The sequence below is a fragment of the Squalius cephalus genome (genome assembly GCF_949319135.1).
Source record: "Squalius cephalus genome assembly, chromosome: 17".
In the NCBI taxonomy this organism is placed as follows: Eukaryota; Metazoa; Chordata; class Actinopteri; order Cypriniformes; family Leuciscidae; genus Squalius; species Squalius cephalus.
In genome coordinates, this window is record NC_137138.1 from 13,300,228 (window position 1) to 13,316,597 (window position 16,370).

Here is a 16,370-nt window from a genome sequence, read left to right on the forward strand (position 1 = left end):
AGTGGGCATAAATGTGTTCATATGATTCTTATGATATATTCTAGTCTTATAAAGTCTTAGAATATATTTGTTTGAGGAATAGACCAAAATTGTAGTTGTTATTCATATAAATCTTAGTATCTGCCATTTGCATAGATGTAAAAATAGTTTATTATGGCACTAATAAAGTTAATTATTTAATTATGGTTTTAGTGTATGCTGCTTTTGGAGCTTGTCAGACCTAGTTCCCATTTACAGTATGATCTTTATATGGTAAATATATATGTACTCTTATGGATGCATGCCATTATAGTCCATTATATATATTTTTGTTTTCTTAGTAATTAAAAATGCTACTCGAATGGCACAAGCATGTCTGATTTAATCAGATTTCCTGCTCTTGAAATCTTAGGTTGCGAGGCGTAGACGTGCAGCACCATTGCATGGACGTAAAACAAACAGAGAAACAAACCCTACTGGAATTCAATTGTACACAGAGGTGCCACTTGGCATGAGAAAGTCTTGTTTTGGAAATCCATCCTGCAGTGCTCACTCTCGATAGCTTTCCAATGGAAGAAAGCCAGGATTTCCTAATTCAGAGAGAATGGAGAGTTCTTAACAGATTGATCGGCAGCAGGGGACAGTCTATTCTTTAAATGACCGCTCGGAGGGGGGGAGAATGGTACTTCATGGATGTGTGTTTCTAAGAGGAGCCTCAAAGAAACCTTTTGTTTTGTCCTAGGTACATGTCAGGAGGAGAGAAGCTCTCTCTAAAGAGATCACCGCAGGCTGGCGTAGCTCCCTTCATCTCTCACAGAAACCATCTATCTGCTGTAGCTGTTCCTCATGGATCCCTTCTGCCTTGATATACACATGGGTGAGTCTCAAAGGCTGCGATATGTTAGATTGTTTTTCAATGGGCTTTTTATTGCACTTAATTATCCTGCCTACAGCGTTCAGAGCATAAAGGAATATTCCCAGTCTGGGAGTTGACAGCATTTTGTGGCATGATGTTGATTACCACAAAAATTAATTTATACTTCTTTAAAAAAAAAAATAAAAAAAAATTGAGTTGCAATGGAAGTGAATGGGCCCGGTTTTATCCAGATCTGTAAACCTTAAAACTGCTGTAAAAATTATTTAAACAGCATTACAACTTTTACAAGTTTTAACAGATGAATTAATGCTGTTTTTAAATTATAAGCTTCACATTTCTGCTTTTAATTGATCCAAAGATTGGCCCCATTCACTTTTATTGTAAGTGTCTTACTCTAACCTCGATTTTGGATTTTTCTTTTTAAAGAAATCGAGGTAGTTGTGCCAGCTTTATGCCACAAATGCTTTCGTTAGACCGTAACTTGTATTTAACCCAGAATATTCATCCATTGGTAGGATTTTACTTGGAGAAAATGAGAATGAATAAAAACAATAATTATAACATCTGCACTTAATTATATAATTAAGCACTTTGTTGCACTCTAAATGTGTGGATGTTTGTGATAATTGCAGCTGGATTAAACTGCTTCTTGGAAACGTTCTAAACCATTTGATAAATGGTACAGTACTCGAGCATTCAAGCATGAAGCTATGTCACAAGGCGATGATGTATTTTCCAGCAAGTGATTGTTGGCATTTTAAAGTTGGTTTATGCCACTGGACGGTGACTGAGCTGGTTTTTACTTGGACTTTGTAAAGGTCATTCTTCTGGCATACAAAATCTTTCTGTGCAGGTTTCACTCCCGGCAGGAGCCGAGATTGCAATATCTTGGACTCTGCTGAATAGCAAATATTAGTTGGCGAACCGCTGCTGCTCTTTTGAGCAATAAATATATGCTATTATTCTATGTGCCCTGAAATGCGTGGTTTGCCCTAATATAGCAGTGTTTCGTGTGTAGCCACCTAAATAACCACAAGTACATTTATTTTATGGTTGCACAGGCTGGTCCTCACTGGGGTTTTATGTAAAGGCTGGACCGCAGGCTGAGTTGTTTGGCTCGACTACCAAACTACGGCCACAGATTTCATCCATCAGGACAAAAAGAAAGAGAAAATAGAGAGGGAGGAAAATGCTGAATTCAATCTTAACGCATAAATATGAGTCTGACAGAGGTTTGGCAGGCTGCAGAGCTGTCATACCACTGGGAAGAGCCGGGGTGTTTGTTAAGAGAGGCTGTTGAGTATTGATTTTGCAACAGGGCTGGCACGGGGCTTTGGAATGTAGGCCACTGCTGTTGCAAAAGCCAGAGAGTGTTTTCTGTGAGGCGTTAGCAGCTTCACGCTCCACCCTGAGCTGCTGTATGTCAGATGGACATGACGTTCAGACCTTTTAGAGTTTTTAGAAGGAATGGTATCAATCCATTGATTTGAATAGGAATAGAACCTGATAAATAACCTGAGGCTTTGAGAGCTTTCGGAAATTGAATTTGCTTCATTCCTGCAAAGTAATTTTTCAAATCTCCTCCTTCAAATACATGTTTCACTAGGCACCCTTAGACAGAGGAAGACTTCCTTGCCTATCCCTAAAGAGTGCACATTGGTGTATAAGATAGTAATATGTAAACTTTAGAGTTAGATAAGGCACAAATGTGTACCTTTTGAGGGGACTTTTGTAGTGACAACCTGAAGGTAATTATTTGTTTTTTTCTAGATTTTAGTCATCATTTAATTTAATAATCAAGTTAAAAGGCTGTTCTTTGCATCCTAAGTAGTGTTTTTGAACATGGGGGTTTCAGGGGGCTACAGTATATGATGAGATGTAGACTATCTTGCAGCCTCTCAGGTGCAGGAAACAACCACTAGTCCCCAGCTGACTAATTGACAAGACATACATGTTGTGGGTGCAGTGATCCAGTAGGGAAAAAACAATTATTTGTGTCCTATAGATACACATGCCAGTTTATGCCAAGATGGTGAGTGTAGGTGTGTGTGGGTTTGTTTACTTTGGGGACAAAATCCTCCTTACAAATGAGTAAAATATGACATATATATAAATACAATACAGAAAAAAAGCCAATTGTCATACTGCAAAAGTTTGGAATAATCAAGTTTTTTTTCTTGTTTTTGGAAGAAGTCTCTTATCCTCACCAAGGCTGCATAAAAACAGTAATATTGTGAAATATTTCTATTTAAATATTCTTTAAAATGTCATTTATTCCTGTGATTGCAAAGCTGATTTTTTCAGCTGCCATTAATCCAGTCTTTGGAGTTACACAGTCTTCACTGGCACGAAATCTATAAGCAGCGAAAACATTATTGCTGAAGGATCATGTGACACTGAACACTGAAGTAATGGCTGCTGAAAATTCAGCTTTGCCCACACAGGAATAATTTACATTTTAAAATAAATTAAAATATTATTGCATATTATAATATTACACATTATTATTATATTTACACAAATTATTTTAGGGGTAATGTAAATGATTGTTTTTGTTTTGTTTTTTTGTGTGGGGGAGGGGTTAGTCTATAGGTACCGATATAAAATATATAAAACAATAGAAGACTGTGACATACGCATTTACATACACTATCTAAATGAGGGTATGTAAATACATCCATTCATATAATTATCTGCTCTTTTCATCATCCTCATTGGCTATCACATGTCATGTGTTGAAGATTAAGCAGGCTATAATTTCACAAAGATTTGTTGATTGCAGTCTAGACCGGGCTTGACTTCAGCATGCTTCGACAGCTCATTTTCCTATTCCGTGGCTCTCTGAATCTCTCCATCTGCCTCATAGCCACACAAATCCTGCTGTCTCATAAGTGACACAGTCGTCTGCCAAAAGAATCAGATTGGCAACTAAACAAAACCCCAGAAGAAGGCGTGTGGAAGCTTTGGCACACCCCTGGACCCTTTCATGATTTAGAAAGCAAGAAAGATTGTCTCTCTGCCAGTGCTTGTAGAAAAGATTGTTGCTCTGTTTGGAATCAATAGCTTATGATATCTGTCATAAATGCAGAGCAGATTTCGTCCCTATGTTTATGCCATCGGGTGTTATTTAGGCCCTTTCTTGAAAGGAATCGTTTAGGGGTTCACTAGCCCGATCCAACATTAACCGGTTGATTTGTCTTCAGCACATTAGAACGATGTTCTTAATGGTTCATTAATATCTTTCTGAAACTCTGACAGTGTGGCTGACTGTGCACTTCTATACACTCAGAGATTGCATGTTTTGTAATGCAAGCTGCAAAAGAGGCACAAACAAATTATCACTACATCCTCTACTCTTGATCTTTCTGCCCCATGTGCCCTTTTTCTGTGTACTTCTCCTCCACTTTCACCATCCTTCCTTCTCCTTGTATGTCTCGGGATGAGGTTCTATTGATCGTGGAAGTGTGTGACTGTAATAAACTTTGACAGCTCACCATGCAGGCTTGCACTGAGGAGAGAATCATGCAGCCAATCCATGAGGCAGAAGATCACGCCAGCAAAGCCCAAACTATCCTTCATGCATGAGTGGCCACCCTCCACGCAATCTAACCATACCGCAGGACGTATACTGACATCACCTGAACCTGGGCTAAGAGTAGATGGCTATTGCATAGATATGACAAACTTGTTTTAAAGTCCTGCGTTTAGCGTCTCTGTTGTGGATATAACACAGAAAGCTACATTAGCATTGTTAGCTATACTCTTAGAAAAGTACAAGTAACTTTACTTCTGTATGCAATGTGGAGACCGATATTAGAGATATTTTTATTTTACTGTATTGGATTTTGAAATCGCATATTTATTTATGCATGGTCATTCCTCCCATTTTTACATTTAGATATCATCTTACACTTATTTAAAATGAATTGTTAAAGACATTAATCATTTAATAAGATTAAATGTTATCTCTATGTATCCAAATCTTAAAAATATAAATTCTTCATGCTGGACATTATAATGTTGGCATGCCTAAATTCACAGCATTTAAAACAATTGATTTTAGAGTTTTCATTTTTTTTTTTTATTTAGACGAAATAGTATTGAATTTTAAAATCTGCCATTTATCTGCTATTAGCCATAACATGAAAATAATTATCGGCATCCCCATTCTGTAAAAATTGATTTTAGTGATATATTGAAATAAAAACGTTTGTTTTGTCAGAATACATGGCTACTTTTGAATGGTTATCATTGGAGAAACATTCTTTTTGCCCATCGAATTGTGTAGTTTTGGTGTCATGCAAGATCCTTGCCGAAAGCAATTCCATTAGTCAAAGATTTTATTGGTGCTCTATTCTGTGGCTAATTTGAAATTATATGAAATTGCTTTTTTAATCAACATTTTTATCCGTCAGCTTAGCCACCACAAGAATAAGTGGTTACACTTTATTTTAATGTGACTTAGTTACATTGTAATTACTAAAATAAGTACTGAGTAATATTAATTAACTACATGTACTTACTGTAGAGTTACGGTTAGGGTTTGGCTTAGGGTTAGTTACTTGTACTAATGCATAATTACAGTTATTAATAGTGTAAGTATGTGTAGTAACGTGTAACTAAGTCACCTTAAAGTGTTACTGAATAAATTACATTTTAAAATATATTACATATACATTGCTGTTTACAAAACTGTTTTACTGTATCGGAATAAAATTAGCTTTGAAAGAGACTTCTTTCAAAAACATAAATTCTTACTGACCCCAAATTTGAGAAAAATTAAACATTTACCTTTTTTGTGTTTTCAGTTAGCATATAGAGCTTGGGCTACTTGTTTAGCATAGAGCTAACTGCTCTTTTGATTAGCTAGAAAAGTTCTTTCAAAAAGTGTATCTTGCACTACACTGGCAACTACCAGCAGCTGTGCTAGCCAACCAAACCTTGATCCCTTGGTGTGAATACACCTTCCCGTGGAATTTTGTCCCCCCCACCCAAGCTCAAAGTGAAACTCCTCCTGTGTGTGTACATTGCGGTTGTCTTTACTATCGTCAGAACATGTTATAAATTCAGAGAGGTGGTAGTTTAGCACTCCGTAGATTGCTCGTTTAAGGTTGTGTAAACTCTCTGGTTTGGCTCGGCACACCACACTCAGTGAGCACTTAGGATGTGTGCCTACAGTGAGCTATGATTGCACGAGTGTGCTTTCTGCTTTCAGCCAAGACTAATGAACTGATTTCTCTGAATATGTTCATCAGCTTCCCTATAAACCCCCTAAACCCTGTTTCCCATCCATTAGCTCCATTCAGCGGCTAAATCATAATGATTTCCAAATGTGCTTTGTTTGAATGTACTCGTGGGGTCTACCAGAGTTGAATAGGTACTGTGGCATACCACAAAAATGTCCTATTTAAAGACAAGACATATTATTATTCAAGGAGAAGAAGTGAAGACTGGAGTTTAACCACAGTGGTCAAAAATGAGACCAAACCAAATGACTTAAAATGTATATTTTTCTCTCTTTTTTTAATTCATAGCATGGACTGTTTAATCAAATTAATCACAGTTATCCTTTGAATAATTATAGAATGGGCGGCTAGCAGGGAAGGGAAACAGGAAGGGAAGGAGCAGTGCTTTCACCACATCAAAGTCGTCCAACAGTAATTACTGTCTATGAAACAATAAATAATGAAACAGGATCTATCTACAATTTACTTTAATGTTCCTGCATGATGTAATTTGAAATAAAGACAGTAAAATGATTTTTTTTTTCATTGCAGACATCTTCGTATTGATCACAGTGAACTAATGCAGCTGTGCTGCCAAATTTGAGAGGAAATTAAATTAGAGGCCAGTGCTTAATGCCATATATATTATGTGGTCTGTTTTGAAATAGACTGCAGACTGAGAGGCCACTACATTTGAATTCAGTAATATGTTTATGCACATGTCCTTCATAGTTATTTGCTGAATTATGTAGTCTATTTCATTCAAATGACTTGACATACAAACATTAAACGTTTGTACAGAGTACAATGGAAGGAAACAATGCCATTGTATGAGGAGTTTGGAGGCTGTAGATCATATTTTTGTTAAAGTCAACATAAATTGATGTGTGCAAACTAGGGATGCAACAATACAGTTAGCCCACGGTTCAATACATACCTCGGTTTTTTAACCACGGTTTTCGGTTCGGTTCGGTTCTGACACATAATAGTGTTTTTTTGTTATTCTGTGCTTAGGCAATAGGAACAGTAAGAGGTTAAGTAGAAAAAAATAAAAACGATTTATTGCAATACTCCTTTATTTTACTTAAAAGCTAAGCAAAGTCCACTAGTTCTTAGTGTATTGTATAATATACAATTAACACTGACATCTCTTTACCTCAGAGCGTCCGTTAACTGAATGTCACCTGAAAATCCGATAACATCAGCAATTTTCATTCAAGCAGCTGATTTCTGTGAATGAATGTAAAACTAAATGTATATTGCAGCACAGGGTGAAGTCAGTATATACATTAACGACGATTTGAGACAAATAAATGTACATTTAATGTAAAACTATATAGATGGCATTCTGTGGCGCGGCAGGATTTTGAACACGGTCCTGAGCCGAAAGGCGCCGACGGTGTGTGTAGCGCTACGTACACTCATAGAGAATAATGTTTTCGAATTTAAAAGACGTGGCGCTGCGCGTCCGGTGTGCGACCTCTTTAAATTGACCATTTCAAATAAACATATTTGTGCCTTCTTCAGACAGTGATATTGGGTGATGGCGCCGCTGATGTGCAGTCATGTTGGAAGTGTCTCCGTTTGAGTAGGCTACACGTGTAAAACAATGCTTGCACACAGTTATTTTTATTGTTTACCGTTTATTGTTTATCTTCCTCGGCACTATACTCAACGGCAAAACCGAAATGTCCCCACACCACGGATTTGAAAGACGCCGGCGCTTCCTCGTACTGTAGCCTCACTTCACCGCCGCTCGCCATGTTAAAGTGTGGAATGATGGTTAAGCGCCCCCTAAATTTAGAGCATATTGAATATTTACTCGCGGGGAATTTCCTTATCAGCTTGTAGACTTACAGGCACACACAAACAGTCAATTCGGAGAGAAATAAAACGCACATAAATTATTTAAACGTAAAACCGAAAAAACCGCAATTCACAAGCGCGTATTGAACCGTGGATGTCGTACCGAACGGTTCAATATTATATTGAGAATTGTGGCATCCCTAGTGCAAACCATTTTACTCCAGTAATGTGATGTATTTCAGACAGGATATTTAATAAAAACAAATGTTGGGAGGATCTTGTTTAAAGTGGACGCTACATGCCAGAATGGGGGCCAGACAGAATATGAATTTGCTAAATTGTCTACACTGTTAATCAAGTAAATATTGTCAATTGTGATTTCATGGTGACTTTTAAAAATGAAATTTGTTTTTAGCTGTAAAGTTGTCTATGCCGTCATTGTCAACTTTTTTCCTGTGGGTAGTGCTGTTTACTTCAACATTTGTTTTGTCAGGTGCAGTAACTTAAAAGACATAACAGATGACATGGCTTTTGGATGGTTTTCTGCCTCAAATATTATCAACATAGAGAGACAACAGGAAGGAGACAAGTCACTGATGGACAAACTGACACTTGTGTTTTTGTATCCAATTGTATTCTGTAGTCTGGTTCTTCTCTCTTGAGGGATAAGACTCTGGGCGGCAGTTACCCAGTCATGTCTAATTCACACTCAGCACTTGCCAAGTGCCATGACAGCAAGGATGGCTAGTCTCTGGGAAGGTTAGCTGGCATATTAGTGATGAGAATGGATATGGTAAGGAGGGAAATCACTGTATGGGAAGGACGTAATAGTACATACCGTGCTCCACAGTCAGAGAAGAGCATTTCAGACACCCTCCATGGACTGATGCTCGAAATAGCATACAACCGTATTACTCGTGCAGTTTTTCAGTATGTATACTAAACATTGTATGTACTATTTTTGTATGCATGAAATACCAGAGAGCACACCGTGTGTCCCACAATGCGATGCTCTTCAGCTTCAGCTTCACTCAGTTTTACTCAAAATTGTTTTTCTTATCTTAGATGCTCTTCCAGTCTTACCAAACTAGTCTTTAATTAGTTAAAGCTAGACTTCAGCTGGTCTAGTTAGCAGCTATCTAAAGTTAAGACTAGAAAACCGTCTTAGGCAGGTTTAATTTTTTTTCCCCAACAGAGATTATTTAAAAATATTAGAAATTGTATATCAAATTTGTTGATATATTGATCTGTAATCTTCCTTTTGAAAATGTCTGAATGTGTATTCTCTCCCATAATGCACTGCCAGCCCATAGGTGCCTCAAATTATGTTTACAACTTTAGACTCTGTAGGTTTTCTTATTTGGAGCTCAATGGGGAAAGAAAGTGTTTTAGGTTTTTCATTTATGCGTATATGCTGATGTTTAGCTTTATTCACATTTAGGGGTATTTATTTCCTCTACGTTTTCCTCTACACTATCATAACTTACACCGTTTCAGTAGCCTCTATTTTTTAAATGGCTTTGAAATTAATAAAGACGCACATTTCTTTACCCTAAAATTTGAAGATTTGATCTATTGTGAAGTAATGTACTTTTGTGTGTATTTACAATGAGCCGGTAAGCCTGGGTTAATGTGAAAAGTAGAGCATCTGTTAGGCCTGTAGGCACCCAGTGAAGACCACAGAGCGGTTCTTCCTGAACCTGAATAAGCTCATTGAAAGACATTGCCTAACAGAACTCTTGTGGTAAATCTGTGGCTCACTTATCACTTTATTACTTAGTGAGATTCAGGCATAAAGTTATGTATTAATCCCACTTTATGAAGTACGGAGCATGTAGTCTGGAGACAGCGCATGGTAGCATAGGAAACCACAGTCACTGATTAGATCAGTGGTGGCTGCTGCCTTTCAAGAGTGGACAGATGCCACTTATCAGTGGCAATGTATGTATTAAGATATGTTCAGTTTCTCAACTAAATTAATCAACCATGGTCAGAACAGTGTTTGTACAATATTTACAAATGGTAATACTCAAGAAACAAGATTATGAACATCAAACTAAATGCCAAACCAGTCATTTTCAATTATTGGTTGTTTGTGGTAAAGTCCCACCTATTTGTGTCCATTTATGTATTAAAGGTAGGGTAGGCAACTTCGGAGAGGCTAGCAATAGCCAGCTAGCTTTGAAAGCATGAGATCACACCCTCCCTTCAGAACAGCTCAGAGTAGAGCGTGACGTAATTACGACATGGCGTGAACGCAGTATAAGCTTGTTGTTTTGGGACAGGAGTTACTGTAAAAGGCGACTGCTGTTTGTTGGCTCAGCGCTCAGTGGCTCGGACCAAATGCAATGATTAGACGAACATTTTTTGGTTCTAAGACTTCCACAGAAGATATATGTAGGCTTAGATTTAATAATATTTAAACCATTTCTATTAACGATTGCTATCAAGATGTGAAGAGAGTTTCAAACAGTACAACAAAAAGTGTTTATGAAAAACATTGCCTACCCTACCTTTAATTTATTAATTAATTTATTACATTTTATATATACAATTCTACCAGAAAGACTCTGGAGGCAAAATGACATAACAAAGCATACATGTATTAACAGCCCAGCATCTATATATATATATATATATATATTAGTGGTGGGCCGTTATCGGCGTTAACGTACTGCGTTAACGCGAGACTCTTATCGCGCGATAAAAAAAATATCGCCGTTAATCTATTCTCAAAGTTGGGTTGGGAACTACTCTATACTACACAAGCTATGATGACGCAATCTACCCGCGGCCGCGAGGTACACCCGGCTGCAACGCATCATATTCATCGTCATCTTAAGTAAACACGGCTGAAAGTGAAAGCTGGTGAAAAAGATCCGTGCAACATCCATTATTTGGACTTGGTTCGGATTTAAGCCGTCCGACGAGCAGCAGCAAACTATATACAGAGTGTGTGGGGTCACAGTTCGGTAAGTTAACACACGACTAATCCGTTCTACCACCTCAAATTCAAAACATGATATCACTGAATACCAGCGCGCGCGTATTATTCCCAATATATCTCAGTGGTGTAGCACATAATCTCTGTCTGCGCCCGATTTTAAGAATCGTTGTTGTGTTTCTTTTTAACTGAAAAGACATCAGTTAGACAATATTCTAATTTTAAATTTGGGGTTTCATAAGCTCCAAGCCATAATAAACATTGGACCTACTTAAGTCTCTGCAGCTAGTGTACTTACATTTTATTTATCTGCAAAATTATGTTGTATACTTACAGTTTTGCACAATATATGTTCTCAAAACTACATACACCCTTTAAAAAAAACAAAAAACATTAGCAGTTGTTTAGCAGGGTCTGTGTAACCTGTTCTGAAATGGTTTTATTATAATATATATCGTTATCGCAAGAGGCTGCAATGTATATGGATATGGATTTTAGGCCATATCGCCCATCCCTAATTGATAGCCTATAGTAGTTGATAATAACATAGGCCTACCTAATGTTGCCTACGGACGGTAACAGTACAGTAGTAACCTTTTAAAGTCTATGAGTAGAACAGCTTTCTCAAGCAGTTTGTGATGCATTTTGGAAACAGGAGATGAGCCCCTGGTCTAATGCGCCACCTGGCTTGAGAAACCCGTTCTCAAAGACTTACTTTTATAGTCATTATTTGGGTAGCACACATATTCTGAATGCCTTCGTCAGAATTTAAATGAGCCATTTTAATCTATAATAATCTAAATTAATTTCAAAATTAATCTAGATTAATGTAGATTAAAAAAATTAATCTATGCCCACCTCTAATATATATATATATATATATATATATATATATATATATATATATATATATATATATATATATATATATATACATTTAATTAATTTATATTAATCCCACTTTATATATATATACTTTTTCCATAAATAAATACATAAATGCTTTGCTTTCCGGTAGTTAGGAATATCCCAGGTCCCCTGACCAACAAAAATGACCTGAGGATGATGGGTGAGAGAAAATCAATCGTAACTGCCTTAGATCAATATTAATAATGGTGAAGCTGTTGTCTGTCCCTGACCTAACAGAGACAAATGAGCTAAGACAAGGAATGGAAACATAAGAAGGTTTGTTTCCAAGGGCTGTCTCTCTACTTAAAGTAAAGCACTACTGACCAGAAGCTGAACAGTTCAGGGTGTCATGAAGTGTATACCGGTATACCCAATAAATGAAGATTTAGCCAAATAAAAAAAGTCAGCTTCAAGTTGCACATTTTCATAAATAAAAAACCTCTTGAATTTTTAAGGCTAATTGCTTGCTGAGACAATAAGCAGTGTAATGCTTTTTTCCTCCACTTGAGGTGAGCTTTTACCACTGGGGCTTATTCACAGTGATCTTTTAAAGGCAATATGTGTAAGAATGTATAAGAGAACGTTTTTTAGGTGCTGTCTAGTCACAATTTCAACATCAGTTAAGTTCACAATTTTTTTTATTTCATACATTATATCATATTAATTTCATATCATATCATATTAACTAGTTTCTTATTAGCAAGCATATTAGGATATTGGCTGTTTATTGGTACTTATAAAGCACATATTAATGCCTTATTCTGGATGACCATATTCTACATCCATTAATCCTACCCAATACCTAAACTTAACAACTATTAATAAGCAGTAGTTTGGCTATTATTAAGGCAAAAGGCATAGTTAATAGTTAGTTAATAATGAGAATTAGACCCTTATCTAAAGTGTGACAGCACTTTTATCCAAAGTGAAGTTTAAGTCAACATGCGACAAAATCAGAATCGACCCTTTGGTATTTTTGTGCATGATTCAGCTTGTTATTACATTGTAAACAAATAGTTTGTCTTCATGTTTTTACCAAAAGTATTAATTTGCCTCAAAAACTAGTTATTTTTCAGATTATGTTACAAATCTCTTACATTTCTTACATTTACTCTCGTTCTCATGTTTGGCATGCCAAAATCTAGCTTTTTCTACTTTCTTTTTCTGCCTTGCAATCTTCCTTAAAAAAAAATAAAATCAGATAACAAGAAACATTTCAAAGAAAAAAGTTGTGCTAATGTAGACGTATAGAGTGGAGAGATTTCATGCTTCCGAATGAAGTTTCCCATTCAAAGTTGCACAGGAATGATTAGTCACCACTAGGTAATTAATCCCAAGACTCCCTTGTGTCTGGGCCCAGACGGATCCCAAACTCTCATTGTTTGTTTTGATATTATGCTTCAAGAGGTAGTGTGATCTCCTCCCTGTGCAGAGCATATGTTATCGGTTTCAGTGAATCATTGGACTTATATTTGTCACCTACTTCATATGCGATGTGGCGTGAGTTAGTTTCACGCCATTAGTGAATGAAACAATATCAATGTCTGCAGAGAGGATTTACAACGTTTGATTAGGTATCACCATGATCCCTCTCCACAGGCCCCTGTCTTTGCCCTCGTAGCCTTGCCCGAGTGGCAGTGGAAAGGGCCGGACATCTGAGAAGGCCTGATTGGGTTCCGCATTAGCTCTCTCAGGTGAGCTGCCCACTGGATCTGTTTACTGCCTGGGCAGCGACCACAGGGAAGTGATCCCCAGCTTTAAAGTTTGGCCCCGGATGAGGCTATGATTACTCGCGAAAGTGTGTGTGTTTGAGTGAGTCTGTTTTTGAGGGAAGCATTGTTCAACCCCCAGCTGGGAGTTCAAACCGAGGTCCCACAGCTGTGCATCTCTGGGGAGGTAACAAGGGACTTATGGGAAACCAGAGAGAATGACATATGGCCACACCAGCGTTCCTGAGTCTGAGAAATACAGCAAGCTCCGTTTTCTCTCCACCTTCTGTTTTGTTTTTTGTGCCACGGCAACTTTTTCCAGTTGCAAATGTCAAATTATATCTTAATTCGGAGCTTGTGTGTGTGACCCCAGAGATCTGCAGATTTTTTGTCTGATGTTTTGATGTGATACTGTGGGGTATTAAGTCAACATATGAAATGACATCATAACGTCATCTCTAGGGTTCTGTTGCACAGAGCAAAAGGAGGGAACACGAGCAGTGAAGTGGAAACAGTCACAGAAAACAAACAAGCACAGTCTGGGATCATAATCTCAAGGTGGTTTTGAGTAGCAGTGGGGTTTAGATTTAGCTAAAGAACCACTCTTTCATTAAAAAGTTTGATTTAGGTTATGAAAGTTGTGGGTGACCTTGTGTTTTGCTTAATATTCTGTTTCTGACTGCTGAGCATTTGAAAAGGTCTCTCTGGATCATGTATGCAATATATTACGCAAGTTTGAAGAACATGCTGTGCATTCATCATCCAGAATCAAGCTCATGTTGTTTAATTCCCAAACGAATAACTCTTTTGAGTTGGTTTATTTGCTCCCCTGTATAGTCTGATTCCAGAACGAAGTACTCTTTTGAGCCCAGTCTTTTTAATGAATCAAAAGCATACAGTGTGATCAGTGTAGTCTGATTCCTGAAATAATTACTCATTAAAGCAAATTACTGAATTCAATTTATTCCACCAAATGTATAGATTTTCCAAAATTATCTTATCATTAGGCTGTGGAATTTAAACTTTCTTCTACTAAAATAATTGTTAATGGAACTGCTAAAAAAATCAGGATCATTAAAGAAGAGGAATCGGAACCCGAACCCTTTACAATTATCATTTCTAATCTTGAAGCTGATTCTTACAATCTTATCCTTACTGTTTTGCTTTGAGATCTTTAGATTAGATAATAATGTCGGACATGTGTATTTGACTTCTCAATCACCTTGCCTATTCTTGTGCTCTCTCGTTAGGATGTTCCAAGTAACTCAACACTGCATAAATATTTGTCCAACATAACCGTGTCCCTTCAGATCATAATGATCCTGAAACCCGACAACGGTCCCCCCCCAGCAAAGTAATTCTATCCAAGCTTGCATGGCCATTATTGATGGCCAAGTAAGTGTTACTGTTACAAACCAATTACTCAGTCATTCAACTTTGATGAGGGACTCTACAAATAAGCCGAGATGCTTATCGCTTTCCAACTCTCGCTTTCACCAATGCCTGCCCTTCCTGCGGCTCACTTTTTCCTCTCTTTCCTATTAAGTAGGAGGAGAAAATGACAGTTGGCTGTCTCGGCTGGTATCAAGGGGAAATTTCTGCTGGTTCAAGAGGTAAAGAAGTCACGAGGTGAGCAATGTGTCCCCACAGTGACACTGAGAAATCTGGTGACCCAGTAAAGTGATATCACACCAAAGAGGTAAGGGAAGACAAAAAAAAAAGTGTTCGCCACCACTTGATGTGTCTAAAGTGGTAAAAGATGGGAAGGTGTGTGTCAGCGATGCAGTGAAGGACGGGGAACTTCCTTTCCAGTGTTTGCACGTGTGAGTAGGAGGTGTGTATGCACGAGGCAACAGTGGCAGACACCCTGAAGCTATACAAAACCAAAGTCTCACACAGACATATGACTGGAATTTTTGACAGGTTTAATGTACCTGTTTAATGACTATAAATGACCTGTATTCGTCATTGCGATTTCCATTTCAGATGCATCTGGAACTTGGAGATCACTTGAAGGCGGCAGCCAATGAGTTCTTTTTTGTGCAGATGTGTTCTTTTAATTCTCTTCAAGCTGACAGAGGCATTTGTGTTATTTAACATCTGATAAAAAAGGAAACAGGCGTTTCCTCAACGGGAAGGATGTGCCTGGTGAACGTCCCCTGTGATGTGAGAAAGGGGAACCAGGCCCGCAGCCAAACGACGCTGGTAGCAGTTTAACTAATGAGGTCGTGAGATTCATTCATGGAATTGATGGTCATAACGAAAGACTCGGCGGCATGTGATGCGTGCTCGGCTGGATTCTGTGCTTGATCCGACATGGTTGTGCTGAAGAAACCTGTTTGAATTGAGAGTCTGCTGCCACAATCACGGTTTGGTCAAGGACTAATCCTACTCTGTCAGTCCAAACACACATGAGAGAGAAACTTTGGTTCTTCGAGCGCAGGGCTTTGCTAGTTACTCTTTTGCTGACCGTGGGGAAGTTTCTACTCTCTTTGAGGCTTCCTCGTCTGTTCTCTCCAGGCTTTTCAACTCCAGTCCGACTCTTTCTAGTGGGATTTGTGATAAAAGGCGAGTTTTCCTTGTAGTGCCGCATGTTCCCTAGAGAGCAGAGCAGGGAAGCTGTTGTGCATTAACTCAGTACTGAGGCAGAGCATCTGGGTGATGTTTATGGAGATTTATTGGTCTCCCCCAGGCCCTAATTGCCTCCTCCCCAGTGGGTAGTCCTGTTAGGGCCGATGAGATTGTCATCCCTCTCTGGGCCTGATAATGGCTGGAGCAGGTGGACCAACGTATTGTTTACGTCTGTAGGTTATAGAGACAAATGGTGCCCCCAGACTCCTTTTGGCCCAGAGGACACACACAGATCAGAGGGAAACTTCCCCTCTTGGGTCATAAACAGAGCTGTTGTGCCTCAACTTGGC

At 38.1% G+C, this 16,370-nt stretch overlaps 1 protein-coding gene across 2 annotated transcripts in view; it reads left to right on the forward strand.

Moving 5' to 3' along the window:
- Positions 1–780: 780 nt before the first annotated feature.
- The window catches only part of rxraa (retinoid X receptor, alpha a), a 162,444-nt gene continuing 146,854 nt past the window's right edge, over positions 781–16,370 (forward strand). For both annotated transcript variants that reach the window (XM_079847742.1, XM_079847744.1), the window contains exon 1: positions 781–856. In XM_079847742.1, coding sequence (XP_079703868.1) covers positions 826–856 — 31 coding nt within the window. In that variant the 5' untranslated portion in view covers positions 781–825. The remainder of the gene's footprint in view (positions 857–16,370) is intronic.